This window comes from Maniola hyperantus, chromosome 14 (assembly GCF_902806685.2).
Source record: "Maniola hyperantus chromosome 14, iAphHyp1.2, whole genome shotgun sequence".
NCBI lineage: Eukaryota > Metazoa > Arthropoda > Insecta > Lepidoptera > Nymphalidae > Maniola > Maniola hyperantus.
The window spans coordinates 370,436-385,056 of NC_048549.1; the positions used below are offsets into that span (position 1 = coordinate 370,436).

At 39.3% G+C, this 14,621-nt stretch overlaps 1 protein-coding gene across 1 annotated transcript in view; it reads right to left on the reverse strand.

Annotated features, from left to right (window-relative positions):
- mgl (low-density lipoprotein receptor-related protein megalin) overlaps window positions 1-7,824 on the reverse strand; it is a 197,694-nt gene extending 189,870 nt beyond the window's left edge. The window contains exon 1 of the mRNA XM_069502872.1: window positions 7,579-7,824. Within this exon, the coding sequence (XP_069358973.1) occupies window positions 7,579-7,660 (82 nt within the window). The 5' untranslated portion in view covers window positions 7,661-7,824. The remainder of the gene's footprint in view (window positions 1-7,578) is intronic.
- Between the last annotated feature and the right edge of the window lie 6,797 nt (window positions 7,825-14,621).

Sequence of the window (14,621 nt, forward strand, 5' to 3'; positions counted from 1 at the left end):
CTAGTCGCTGTTATAATTGTGAACTATATGCACGTATGTCTGTGTGTTTAATTAGGGCGAGTTATCTACGCAACGCAGGCGGCACTGAGACAATATAATTACCCTTTGAGCGTGTGTTTGTTTGTATGCGGCCCCTTATGTACGAAACTTCGTTAGAGATACACGGAACTTAAGTTAATTACTTAGCCAAGTCAAAGAAATGAAGCAAGACATGCCTTTACAGCTTTTTCGCAAAATATTATGAACTAGATGATGCCCGCAACTTCGTCCGCGTGGAATTAGGTTTTTTGAAATCCCGTGGAAACTCTTCAACTTTCCGGGATAAAAAGTAGCCTATGTCCTTCCCCGGGATATAAGATGACTCTGTACCAAATTTCATCAAAATTGATTGAACGGTTGGACCGTGAAAAGCTAGCAGACAGACAGACAGACACACTTTCGCATTTATAATATTAATATGGATTAGTATGGATCTATTAATTTTGGTCATGAGTTTTAAGTAAAAACCGGTCAAGTGCGAGTCGGACGCACACACGAAAGGTTTCGTACCATTGCATCGTACAAGATTATGTACCTACTTTAAAAAAAAATATAATAATTATGGCAGCCATTTTGAATTTTTATAGTTCCGCACCTCAAAAGGAAAAAGGAGCCGTTATACAATCACTTCGTTGTCTGTCTATCTGTCTTGTCTGTCAAGAAAACCTATAGGGTAGTTCCCGTTGACCTAGAATCATGAATTTTGGTAGGTAGGCAAAACTTAGCCTTGTGTCTCTACAGCCTTTTTTCGCAAAATATTGTGAAACTGTTTGACCAAAAAAGATTTTAATTGGGATCCTCTATTCTAAAGGTGGGAAACTTTGGAGCAATTAAAAAGATTTCATGTTTTAACAATCCAAAAGTTTATTTTGTTGAATCGAAGGATGCTCACTTTTATTTTTGCGTGGTGTTAAAATTCCCGTTTTCCTGACAGACATGACGGACAGACAGACAGCAAAGTGATCCTATAAGGGTTCCTTTTTGAGGTACGTAACCCTAAAAAACACTTTTGATGCTACTTTTACTAAAAATATTGAAAATGGAGCGCATTCTAACTTTTGGACCTAAAGTAAGTTTCCTACTTACGTCTTAAGTTTAATGTTGTTAATTTGTTATACCTAATAAGTAACTTATTACGAAATATATTATCTAACTTCCAGCCATAATGCAAGTTAGTTATAAGTTACCCGAGTGATGAGAGAGGGGTATTAATCATATCGCGAACACGCGAGGTGGGGGGGAGGGGGGGGGCTTAACTCTTACTAACTTGAGTAACTTGGTAAGTACAGGAAAAGGGGTACCTACCCACATAGTTGGATATCGTAACTTGTACTTCACACAACGTGGGTATAAACTCTAAATAATTATATCAATGGTTAACAAATAAACTATTAATAAACTTAAATCTAAAAAAAACAACATTAAATTAAAACTAAAATAAATTAAATTAAATCTAAAACCTCGTCGAGACCACCGCAGCGAGGCATTGTACCCAAGATGCTGGCAGCATTACCCCTTTGGATGGCCAAACTAATTCTTTGGCCAAGGTAGCTGCCAGCTCTCGGGTCCCCGGTTGACTCGATAACTCTTTTCGCAATTTCTTCAAAAAGAGCTCGAGCCCCCGGGCCCCACGGCCCCAAGGTCTCCACACTAAAAGGCACGAATACGAAGCTTCCATCGAGGTTTTCATATTTGCGCCTCTTGGCCTGTTCGGCGCTGATGGCCGCTGCACCCGCCATAGAGGAGGTCGCCTGAATGTGGGATGCAGCTAAAGTGTCTACACAAGTTGCATCCCAAACAAGCGACCTGCCCATCTTCCACGGTACGAGCGTCATAGCGTCATTGATATAAAAGATAACTGGTTAAATAATTATATTAAGTATACTTATTTGATACTTTGCTCTAAATGAAGGCTTGGATATATCGCAGGTATATTGTCAAAGCAGTGATGTTACAATTTCACTAGTAATATTATAATAAAAATAATTAATTAATTGCCATCTCGACCTGTCGCTTGGTTGTATTGAAATATATGTATTATGCGAAACTACAAGCCATATCAACCCCTATCTCCACCTCATAAAGCACAAAAACGAAAAAAAGCAACGGCTCCCGTACAAAATTTTCCAACTGGTTTCAGTGTCATTGACCGACTTCCATTCAATCAACTCATTTCCGCGCAAACAAATCCATTGCTTGTTTTATTGGTGACAACAGCGTGGGATGTTGTAGCGACAGATCGATGTACGATGAATGATACGATGGAATCATGTCGTGTTTAAGGTTATGGAGTGCGAGTTAACAGCTCGCAGGCTTTTGAGGGGTTTTATATTGACATTGACAGTGCTTACCAAGGCGCGTATGTGCCGCGAATTCGTATTATGTTTTGCGTTTTATTATACACATGACGTATAATGAAAAGAATTTTGTCCTTGAACCTGCGCAGTGGGTGATTTTTCGATCTTTGTGATGGTACAAAGTGAGGCGCGGTGGTGGTGTCTTGTGCTTCACGTTTAAATAAATAGCGACTCTTGTTAGAATGCAATAAAGTGCAATTTAGCTCGCACAGCGCTGCGATTTAAAATTTAACAAAAGTCTCTCTTTTTATCTCTCCCTAATGAGATAACGCGAGAGCCGTCCAAAGGGCGCGCTCCGTTGGTAGGTACTATGCCAGAAACGTTCACGCAAGTGCCAACAACAACTGTCATCATCATTATCATTATCAATGATAATGAGGGGGGTTGTCTTCGAAAGCTGCGCTTTCTGGTGCAAAGGTCACATGTTAGCACCGTGGGCCGCCTAGGCCCTAGACGCTTCACACTGTCATCACAGTACCGCGACTTTCCACAGTCACGCGAGTGCCAACTACAACTGTACAAAGCTTCAACTCACGTTACATAGTTAGCAGTAGTTCCCGAAGTTTCACCGATCGCGTGTTATCGGATCCGCGGCGGTGCAATGTAACATGTTGCATTTAGCCCACATTGCCTAACCACGACGCACATTTCCCACTTGGGTAACGTCCACACTTGTACTGACCACTTGTAACTGAGTGAACCAAAGCCACAGTCTTCGGATGTTTTACTTTTAATCACTACCTACTAGCGAAACTACGCTAAAAAAAAATTTTTTAATTTTCTTGTATTCATAATAATATATCTCTACATAGTCTAAATATATAAAAGGAAAAGGTGACTGACTGACTGACTGACTGATCTATCAACGCACAGCTCAAACTACTGGACGGATCGGTCTGAAATTTGGTATGCAGACAGCTATTATGACGTAGGCATCCGCTAAGAAAGGATTTATGAAAACTCAACCCCTGAAGGGGTGAAATAGGGGTTTGAAATTTGTGTAGTCCACGCGGACAAAGTCGCGAGCATAAGCTAGTATAAAATAAAGTCGCTTCCCGCTGTCTGTATGTATGAACGCGTAGATCTTTTAAACTACGCAACGGATTTTAATGCGGTTTTCACCAATAGATAGAGTGATTAAAGAGAAAGGTTTATAGGTATAGTTTAATATTGGTTTGTGTTAATTTGTTGAAAAATGACGACATTTGAACAAAATGTCGGAAGAAATCAAGCTTCCATCTAAAGTTAACAAATATTATAAGAAAAAGTGGAATAAACTCAAAAACTACTCAACTGATTTTAAAAATTCTTTCACCTATAGAAAGCTACATTATTAGCAAGTACTGACACCACATTAGTACCTAGATATCTACATTGCACCCATGCGAAGCCGGGGCGGGTCGCTAGTTCGGTAATCAATTAAATAAGGTTTTACTTGTTTAGTGTTTATGGTTATTGAAGACTGTTTTTTTTTATTTATTTTTTAACTTTATCTATAGTTCAGACGACTAACCTTGACACTTTTAACTAAAACTAAACATGGTTCGTCCGTATGTTTACGACGTAAGCTATTTATAAGCCAGCTAAACACAGCACATGTAAAAAACCGGTCAAGTGCGAGTCAGACTCGCGCACCGAGGGTTCCGTACTACAGTCGTATTTTTTACGACATTTAGCACGATAAATCAAAAATTATGATGCATAAAAATAAATAAAAATCTGTTTTAGAATCTACAGGTGAAGCCCTTTCATATGATACCCCACTTTATATTAATCTTACTTTGAAAGTTGAAATTATTAATCAATTATTTGTTCATGAACACATTTAAATTTTTTTTCGTGATGTAACCAAAAATTCACGATTTTCGGATTTTTCTCCTAACGTGTGCTATAAGACCTACTTACCTGACAAAATTCATGATTTTAGGTCAACGGGAAGTACCCTATAGGTTTCATGATAGACAGACAGACAACGAAGTGATTCAATAACGGTTCCTTTTTCCATTTGAGGTACGGAACCCTAATAAATGATAAATGGACATGTGTAAGCGAAAACGCCAAACGTAACCTACATTCAACTTGGATTGCGGTCAACATCGAGAGTTGTGATCACTCGCTTGAAAGTGGACCGTACGTCTTTGATAAAGGTATAACATTCGTATGTCTGTCTGTGTATTCGCTGTTTTCTCAGTAGTCTCGCGATTGACGATCCTATTTTTTATATATTCGGATAATGATTGCGATAGGCATCGTAAAGGTCTGTCCTCAATATTATCAACCAATCCCCGGCACACTACTGAGCACGGGTCTCATCTCAGAATGAGAAGGGTTTAGGGCCATAGTCCACCACGCTGACCCAGTGCGGATTGGCAGACTTCACACATTTTTGAGAACATTATGGAGAACTCTCAAGCATGCAGGTTCCTCCATAAAGTTTTGCTTCACTGTTAAATTTAAAAGAAGAGAAGATTTACAAAGCAGCGCAGCCGCAGCGCTGCAGCCGCGCGGCACTTGGCGGCAGAGAAGGCGCCCTTACACAATAAATAGTAGTACAGTGGATATGATCGAGTATAGTTCTCGGCAGTTTAATAGTAACGTGAAACGATGCGAGTGCGAGCTCGTGCAGGTATTGCTCCACGCGCTTCTGTACTGTGTACGAATGTAGCACTCACACTAATGCAAGTGGCGAACGCGGGGCCTCGCGCCCCACTGACGCCATGACGCATAAAAATGCTATTGCAACGCGTCTTGCGGTTAACTTCGTTAACGACTATTTTATTGGCGAGGACTATACAGTATACAGTGTTTAAGATCGAGTACATTCGACATTGACCGGCGGAAGTGGCGTCGTCTCGACGTGTCACCACTCAATGAGTAGCTTCCGGTGCTCGCCGGGGGCCACACGCGAATGTAGACCTTACGGCTGACGCTGAGTGACCCCCTACATTGGTGTAATCAGAGATTCATGTCTTTACAACTCACGATTGCATAAACTGTATCAACAATCAACATTCTTATAATGCGTACATTTGAGATCTCACTCGTCATTTTAGCTTAGGTAAATGTGTCAACTGCTATATTAACACTTTGCCGGTTTTTACACAAATCGCGCGTTGATGTCTTTTGAAGGGCTGCCCAACCAAGCGTGACAAATACTTAACTAAATAGCAATCCTATGTTAAATATTGAATAATTAGTCCTTTATAATTGTACAGAATTCACAATTTAATGTTAATTGTGAGTGTATAATAATTAATCATTGAATCAATTACTTAAATACTTAATTATAAATCTAGAACTTAGACCATTCTACTATTACGTCCTACCTATATTGTTGTAGACTACAAGAATTAATATTCAATTCAACTTATTGATAACAAGATTTAACTAAAACCCGACTATGATGTATCGACGACCTCCCTGGCGCAGTAGTAAGCACTGTGGTCTTATTAGTAGGAGGTCCCGGGTTCGATTCCCGGTAGGGATTTGTAATTTTATAAGTTCTAAATTTCTGGCCTGGTCTGGTGGGAGGCTTCGGCCGTGGCTAGTTACCACCCTACCAGCAAACCCGTGCCGCCAAGCGATTTAGCGTTCCGGTACGATGCCGTTGCCGTGTAAAAACACTAGAAACCAAGCATTTAGAAGTTATAAATAAATAAAAACACGCATAAAATACGCGGCCGAAAATAATTTACATAGACATTTAGCAGATAGCAGATTTGTAGAGCACTGTCCCTGTCGTTGAACTTGAGACCGACAAAACGTCATATAGGTAAGAGTGACAGAGACAACGCTCTACAAAGCCGAAATGTCTAAAATAAAGGCCGATGTCATTACTTTTGCCGCGTACTGTGCATACATGAACCCTGAAACTTTCATGGTTCATGTATGAACTGGCTGGCTGGCTGAAACTTTCATGGTTCATGTATGAACTGGCTGGCTGGCTGAAACCATTACACTCCTTTTTTGGGCAATCATGTAGTCTATTTTACGGTAAGTTGGTACTCGAATAAAATAATATTAATGCTTACAGAAGCCTCAACAAGTCAAGCAGGGGTCAGGGAACGACAGAGAACGCGTGACCTCACCCACAGTCGCCACACTAGCTACCTGTCTACCTCGTAGGTACCTACGACACAAGCAACTACCTACAACCTGTCCGTCACCTCGACACAACACTTGTTGTTGATTCCCCGCTCGTCACCACACTGTTTATTATTCTACGGCGACAAAAATGTGGCTGTCAGACTACTTCATTTTTGGGGTTCCGTACCTCAAAAGGGAAAAAGGATCACTTTGTAGTCTGTCTGTCGTATCTGTCAAGAAAACCTATAGGATACTTCCCGTTGACCGAGAATCATGAAATTTGGCGGATAGGTAGGTCTGATCAGATAGGTAGGGCCGGGCCACAAGGAAAAATCCGAAAACCGTGAATTTGTGGTTACATCACAAAAAAAATGTGTTGTGGTACCTCGGTACGTACCTACAAGGAATTTTCTCGAGATATTTCCTAGCGTGGAGTTTTCTCTTAGATCTTATTTATGTACATAAAATAACGCCTTTCTTTATAACATAAACGGTATAGAACTATAATAAGCCAAGTTACTCTCAACGAAAGTATGCTCTCTTAAAAACTTTCTAAGAATGTGTCAACTGACAGTTTGACGAATCTACCCTACTTTTTGCTGATTTCGGAACGCGTAAATTGGCCGGACGAACTTTTCTTTCGTAAAATGTGGTTTAGTTTTTTCATTAGTCGCTAAAATCCACTAAAAATGAAAGTTTCAATTAGATTCTCTTTCAACCGTGAAAAAATTTCAAATTACAAACGAAAGCGAATCTACCCTACTTTTAACTTCCTTTTTAATAAAATCTTTTTTGCGACATTTTTAACGTTAAAAGAAACAAATCTTCACAACTTATAAATTAAGGAACAATTCCTACATAGTTTTTTATTTTCAATGTTAGATTCAGTAACAAAATTATAACGTGCCAAATGTTACCCTACTTTTTACTTCTTTTTGGACACGAATTACATTTTAAAGCAAAAGTTCTAACGACAAAACAAAAAACTGAACGCCGTAGAACGCCGATAAGTAACAGAATTTTTTGTACAGATAGGTAGGTACCTAGCTGGTAAGTAGCGAAACGATTTAAAAAGTGACTTTCTCGAGACGCTGACCTGATAAATGCCTCGTGTCTGCCTGAGCCGCGGCCGCCGCAGCCAGCAGCAGCAGACAGAACGCCTCCCAGGCGCCCCGCATCTTCAGCAGCACCACATCAACACCGAACAACACAAGAACAACACTCTCCGCAATCAGTATACACTTTGCACGCACGAAACTAAAGTTGAGTTAGAAAGTTCCGTTGGGAAAGTTGATGACGTGGTTTTCTCCGCTCGACGGCAAAGATGCGACTTGCCCGAGCGCGCAACTGTGACTGGTGGAACTGGAAAGGTTCCGCCGCCGGCCGGCTCAGATGGGGTGGCAAGCGTACGAACGGCTAACTTGCTCAACTCAAATTAACTTACAACTATTTTTAAGCGACTTCAAAAAAGGAGGAGGTTCTCAATTCGTCGGAATCTTTGTTGTTTTTTATGTTATTTTTATGTATGTTCCCCGATTACTCGGAGACGCCTGGACCGATTTTGAAAATTGTTTTTTTGTTTGAAAGGGTATACTTTCAAGGTGGTTCCATATAAATTTAGAAAAGATCTGATGAACATCTTCGAAGATAGATAATGGAACTCCTCAACGGATATGAGAAAAATGCTCGCGATTAGTGTAATAGCCTCAATAGCTCAACCGGTAAAGGAGTGGACTGAAAACCAAAAGGTCGACGGTTCAAACCCCGCCCGTTGCGCTATTGTCGTACCTTCTCCTAGCACAAGCCTGACGCTTAGTTGGAGAGGAAAGGGGAATATTAGTCATTTAACTAATAATATTCTTTAAAAAAAACGGCTAATATTCTTTAAAAAAAAACCAGCCAAGTGCAAGGGTTCCGTACTACAGTCGTATTTTTTCGACATTTTGCAGGATAATTCCAAAACTATTATGCATAAAAATAAATAAAAAGCTGCTTTAGAATGCACAAGTGAAGCCCTTTCATATGAGATACCCTACTTGATATAGTTATCTTACTTAGAAAATTGAAAATACTAATTATTAGTTCATGACCACAATTTAATTTTTTTTTGTGTGATGTAAGCCTAAATTCACGCTTTTCAGATTTTTCCCCAAATGTCAGCTATAAGACCTTCCTACCTACCAAATTTCATGATTCTAGGTCAACGGGAAGTACCCTGTAGGTTTCTTGACAGACAGACGGACAGACAGACAGACAACAAAGTGATCCTATAAGGGTTCCGTTTTTCCTTTTGAGGTACGGAACCCTAAAAAAACAAACAACACATTCTCCTTTCCCTAATTCTGGGGAGAATTTCCTCCGCTAGCAAGCGCAATTCGCACAGGTGGTCGACAGACGACAAGTCGCAGGTAGCGCGGGAGTAAACAGCCGCCCCCCGGTGCCCGGCCCGCGGCCCCGCGCGGCGACATCGGCACCGGACACTACTTGTGGTTTGATGACTTTGTGCCGTGCTTTTGAATAGCCACTTTAGGGTTCCGTACCCGAACGGTGCCAAGCCAACGTATTACTACCTCCGCTGTCCATCCGTCCGTCTGTCTGTCTCTTAGCGGGCTGTATCACATTTTCACAGTCTGTTGCCGTGCCGCTATAACAACATCATAATCTAAATATATAAAAGAGAAATACCACTCACTCACTGACTGACTGACTGACTGACTGACTAATCACGAAATCTCAGAAACTATAAAGCATACAAACTTGAAATTTGGAAGGTAGGTTCTTTCTAGGACGAAGGTGTCAGCTAAGAAACGGTTTTGAAAAATTCCCCCCTAAGGGTGAGAAATGGGGGGTCGAAGGTTGTATGAAAGTCCTAAGTTTTTAAAGTTAAAGACGTGAAAATCGACATTTTGGGTTATTAGCTTTAAATAATAAAAATCTGTATAATTCAATTTGGGAAATTCCCCCCTTAAAAGGGTGGTAAAATAAGGGGGCAATGTTTTTATAGAAAAGTTTTAACAATTGTTATTTTTACTTGAAATTTGAAATGTAGGTTATTTCTAGGGGTAGGTATCAGATAAGAAAGGATCTAACTAAATTCCCCTCCTAAGGGAAAAATGGGGGTGGAAAGAAAATCTTATGTTTTGAAGTTACAGATATGAAAATTGGCATTTAGGTATTCTGGGTTCCGTGTCTTAAGGTGAGACTGAGTGAGTAGGTAAGTGAGGCCTTTTGCAGGGGGAAAATTTCAGATCTCATGAGAAACCAGAAATTTTACGCGGACGAAGTCGCGTGCAACTGCTAGTAAACTATATAGCGCGCGTGGATGCGCGGACCACTAAAGTGATCGAGCACGCAGTGTTGGTTTTTCTAAAGTTTGTCTGAATTTGGTATTTTTTAATAGTTTGGTCGTCATATATTTTATTTGGAACAATAGATTCCGCCATTTTGATTTTTTGTGCTCATCAAGTAGACTTTCGGATTTCAGTAATCATTTTCTACCAGAACACTATTCTTCCATCTCTTAAACTTCAAGCAGAGAGGCACCCATGAAATTTGTATAGCCGCCATCTTGAATCCGCCATTTTGATTTTTTTTTCAGCTCACTGCCAATTAATTGGATGAGGTTCCGAGTGTTTTTTGTTTGAGCAGCCCTCACCTATCTTCTATACCCTGGCCGTGCTCCTCACCCGTCTCCAACATCCTCAATCATCAGCTCTCTCCATATTTTTCCTCCGAATGAATTTATGTCCTGTCCTCTATACGAAACCATCAGTGAAAAAAATACCAAATGGCCACCTTGCAAATAAAAAATTTAAAAAAAGTGTAGTGTCAAGTATTATATCTTCTTACTTGTGCGATGGTGCGGAACCCCTCGTGTACAAGCCCGACTCGCACTTGACCGGTTTTTTAACAATCCACCATCCAATCCATTAACAAAGCCTAATTTTTCCATTATTATATTTTCTAGATTTCTTTTGTGAAATTTATGGCGAATGCCCATTTGTAGGTCTATCGTGAAATCTTATGGTTTCTTTATGCTCTCCTAGACGATGCCCGCGACTTCGTCCGCGTAAGTTTTGGTTTTTTAAAAGTCCCTTAGGAACTCTTCGATTTTCCGTGTTAAAAAGTAGCCTACATACGACCCCGGGATGCAATCTCCCTGCCAAATACTTACATGATACCCGCGACTTCCTCAATATGGATTTAGGTTTTTAAAAATCCCGTGGGAACTCTTTCATTTTCCGGGACAAAGAGTAGCCTAGTAGAGTAGCCTATGTCCTTCCCTGGGATGCAAGCTATCTCTGTACCTCGTCAAAATCGGTTGAACGGATGCAATGGGCCGTGAAAAGATAGCTAGTTAGAAACATGGTAGAAATAAAACAAGATAATTATGTTCACTATTTGGTAACGTATCACGCAAAATGTGGACCTATCTAGTGTCTACCTACATTTTATGTAGATACGTAGTATCTAGAAGCTGCTAGCTAGAGCTAAGACATAGCTACTTTTTAGGGTTCCGTACCTCAAAAGGAAAAACGGAACCCTTCTTATAGGATCGCTTTGTTGTCTGTCTGTCTGTCAAGTAACCTACAGGGTACTTCCCGTTGACCTAGAATCATGAAATTTGGTAGGTAGGTAGGTCTTATGGCAGACATTCGGGGGAAAATCCGAAAACCGTGAATTTGTGGTTACATCACACAAAAAAAATTGTGGTCATGAACTAGTAATTAGTATTTTCAATTTTCGAAGTAAGATAACTATATCAAGTGGGGTATCATATGAAAGGGCTTCACCTGTGCATTCTGAAACAGATTTTTATTTATTTTTATGCGTCATAGTTTTTGAATTATCGTGCAAAATGTCGAAAAAATACGACTGTAGTACGGAACCCTTGTTGCGCGAGCCTGACTCACACTTGGCCGGTTTTTACTTTAATATTTATATAGATATGATCATTGAATTTCTTATATATTTACTTTACGAATTAAATAAGTAAGTACAAGGATAATTTAATCTTATCTCCGTCACCTGAACTTGGATTCTGAACTCAAAACTTACAATATAGTAAAACCCAGAGATAACCAACCTTTCCACGGTCCACGGTAAAATCCACAAAGCACTGGATCTCCACAGCTCCACTATCAGTAGACAGAAGGTCAACAAAATTGGCGACGCGAGATGCGACTGTTGCCAAGTCATGAAGCTTAATACTTTGTGTAATACTTACTTAATCAGTACCTCAGTACCCTTATTATAAATGCGAAAGTGTGTTTGTTTGTTGGTTTGTCAAAGTCAAAACATTTATTCAAAGTAGGTAAAAAAATTACGCTTTTTGATAGTCGGTTTGCGCGATTTTTACGCGAACTTAAAACTAAAGCTACGAGGGTTCCAAACGCGCTGTCTGAGAAGAGCCCACAACAAACTCAGCCTTCAATAACGTCGCAACGGTGCAACGGATTTTTTTTCCATCGGTATAGATAAAGACCTGCAGAGTGACATAGGCTACTTTTTATCCCGGACAATCAAGGAGTTCCACGGGATTTTTAAAAACCTAATACCACGCGGACGAAGTCGCGGGCATCAGCTACATAGTTATTATTATAAAAGTTGCCAAACGTCATTGCATATACAAAAGAAACAGCACATTACCTCCTAAATAGTAGACAGGTACCTAAATTTTATTGTGCCTAAATATCGAATAAATATTATGACGATTTTTTTGTAACTAATTTTTATTAATGTTGTCTTTACTTGTACCTGGCTATTAAATATGGCCATTATTAAGTGCCATCACTTCAGTTATACTTATTAATAGATTAAGTAGGTTTTTAATGTGTTAGTAGTCGTATGTAAACCAAGAACCTAAATAAAAGAGAAACAAATAAAATTAAATGGAGCTTTTTTTAGGCAAATAATTGTAGATGCAGAGCATTGCTTGTGCTAAACTGTACACCCTTTCTGGTTCTGGGTCACAGTGTGGCTGGTTTCCGCACTTAAACGTTTCCGTCTGTTGTGGGTCACAGATATACATAGTACCGATTGAAACATTAGTAGTATGTCCCGCAAATTGCTAATGCGCGTGACTGCCATTTTAGTGACGTCAGCACTAGACTGAAGTTTCGAGCTGATGGTCTATTTTTATTTCGGCTGACGTCAAAATGACGTCATTTCGATGTCAAAGAGACATGGTTCCAGCACAATAGCAATTTGCGGGACTTATATTAGAAATCATTTTGTGGCACCACTATGAAAACATCTTTCCTTTGTTTTTAAAAATATTCAAAAGTTGGGTACTTGGAATCCGAACACAATCTTAGGTTTAATTTGTGGGTATGAAATATGTCTATTACCCAATCTAATTTCATGCCGTACTGTATGATTGCTAAGCTATGGTATTTATTTCTATTGCCTGATACTGCCATGCACGAAATGCTTAAGGAAAAAACATGGCGCAAACACAGATCGCGCTATACGCAATTATAGCTCTTACGATTAATGCAAATAAAGACCAAAATGCTATATTATTCACTTTCTGATCATCGTTTACTTAGGTAAGTAACCTTAGGTATAAATAAGTGTGTAAGTATTTTCCTTCTGGTGATGTCATTATTATAAGAAAATAGAGGGCTAATGTTATTTTTAGGGTTCCGTATCAAAGTTAAAACCGGTCAAGTGCGAGTCGGACTCGCACACGAACACACTGCTACTTCATGACGGACAGCGACATCTACATATGATGTGATTTATTGCATTTAGTACCTAGTGAGATACGCACATTCAAAGAGCAATCGGCCTGCGGGCTCTTAACTTTTTAGGGTTTCTTGTAAAATAAGGAACCCTTATAGTTTCGATAGACAGTTTGTCCGTGTGACACAGTCATTTTAAAAATAAACTAGGTACCTTTAGATAATAGTAAATTGTAAGCGAGAAAAGTAGCTAGTTTCGTAAGAACTCGATTAAAGGCTTCTTTAGATTGGGGTATCGGGGTCTGGTAATATGATATGATATGACCCACCTAGCACCTTGCCAGTTGCCACTTCACCGCAAGTGTTCGGGTTTCATTTTGACATGGGCATTTATTGCTACTTATAAATAGGTATATCATTTGGATATTATTGGTTTTTCATAACAGTGATTTCACAAGTGATTTTTCACAGAAAGTGATTTTTCAACTTTCGCAATTATTACAATACCTAGTAGGTCGATGGTTAGCTAAATTAATTTAACTAGAACTGATGTTTTCTCTTTCTAACAGGCACCGATGAGAGTGCTCACGCTTACGCGCTCTTTGGCGTCTTAGCTCGACGACTACTGTACGCTCGCAAAACAATAAAAATTTAGTGTACTTTATAATTTTTAAACTTTGTGTAGGTAATTTTGCTTCGTGATTTTTCACAGCCTATTTTTGAACAAGGTAAAAGAAAAGCACACGAGTAGATAAAAGTGTTACATTAGACAAAGGGTTTTCACATGATTTTTCACATGCTACCTGTGAAATAGTTCATCTCTAGTTTAATCCGTGATCCTAGGAAGATTAAGTTCACACTGGGGCCAATTCTCTTGTACACAATCTCTAAACTAAACTAAATTAACAGGTCTAAATCTATTGCTATCCCTTTCATAATGTTGCTTGCGGAAAAGGATAGCACTAGATTTAGACCTGTTAATTTAGATTAGTTTAGAGATTGTGTACAAGAGAATCGGCCCCAATGGCTTCTTAAATCTTGTTTATCCGTTGACTCCGCATTATATTTTTCCGGCCAATGAGGTAGATAGTAAGAAACTCTGGACAATTAGTTTACCTACTCTCATTTAGAATGGCATAATAACAGCGGGTATACCGTGGGTATACCTACATATTATATCGCTACTAGATGGCATTTAGCAGTCGCTTAGTACTTACCTAACTACTGAAAAAAAATACATAACTAAGTAGGTACATAATATTATCTGCGTTGTTTGTTGAATCCGTCGCTTCGTCATCTGCTTTCAACTTAACAGGAAATAATCTACCAAGAATAACATTAACTAGTAAGTAGGTATATAAAATGAATATATATCCTGCAAAATAGATCTGCCGACATTTAATTATATTCTGTCTCATAAGGAAATGCAGAGGCAGCATTTTCCTATAGGTAC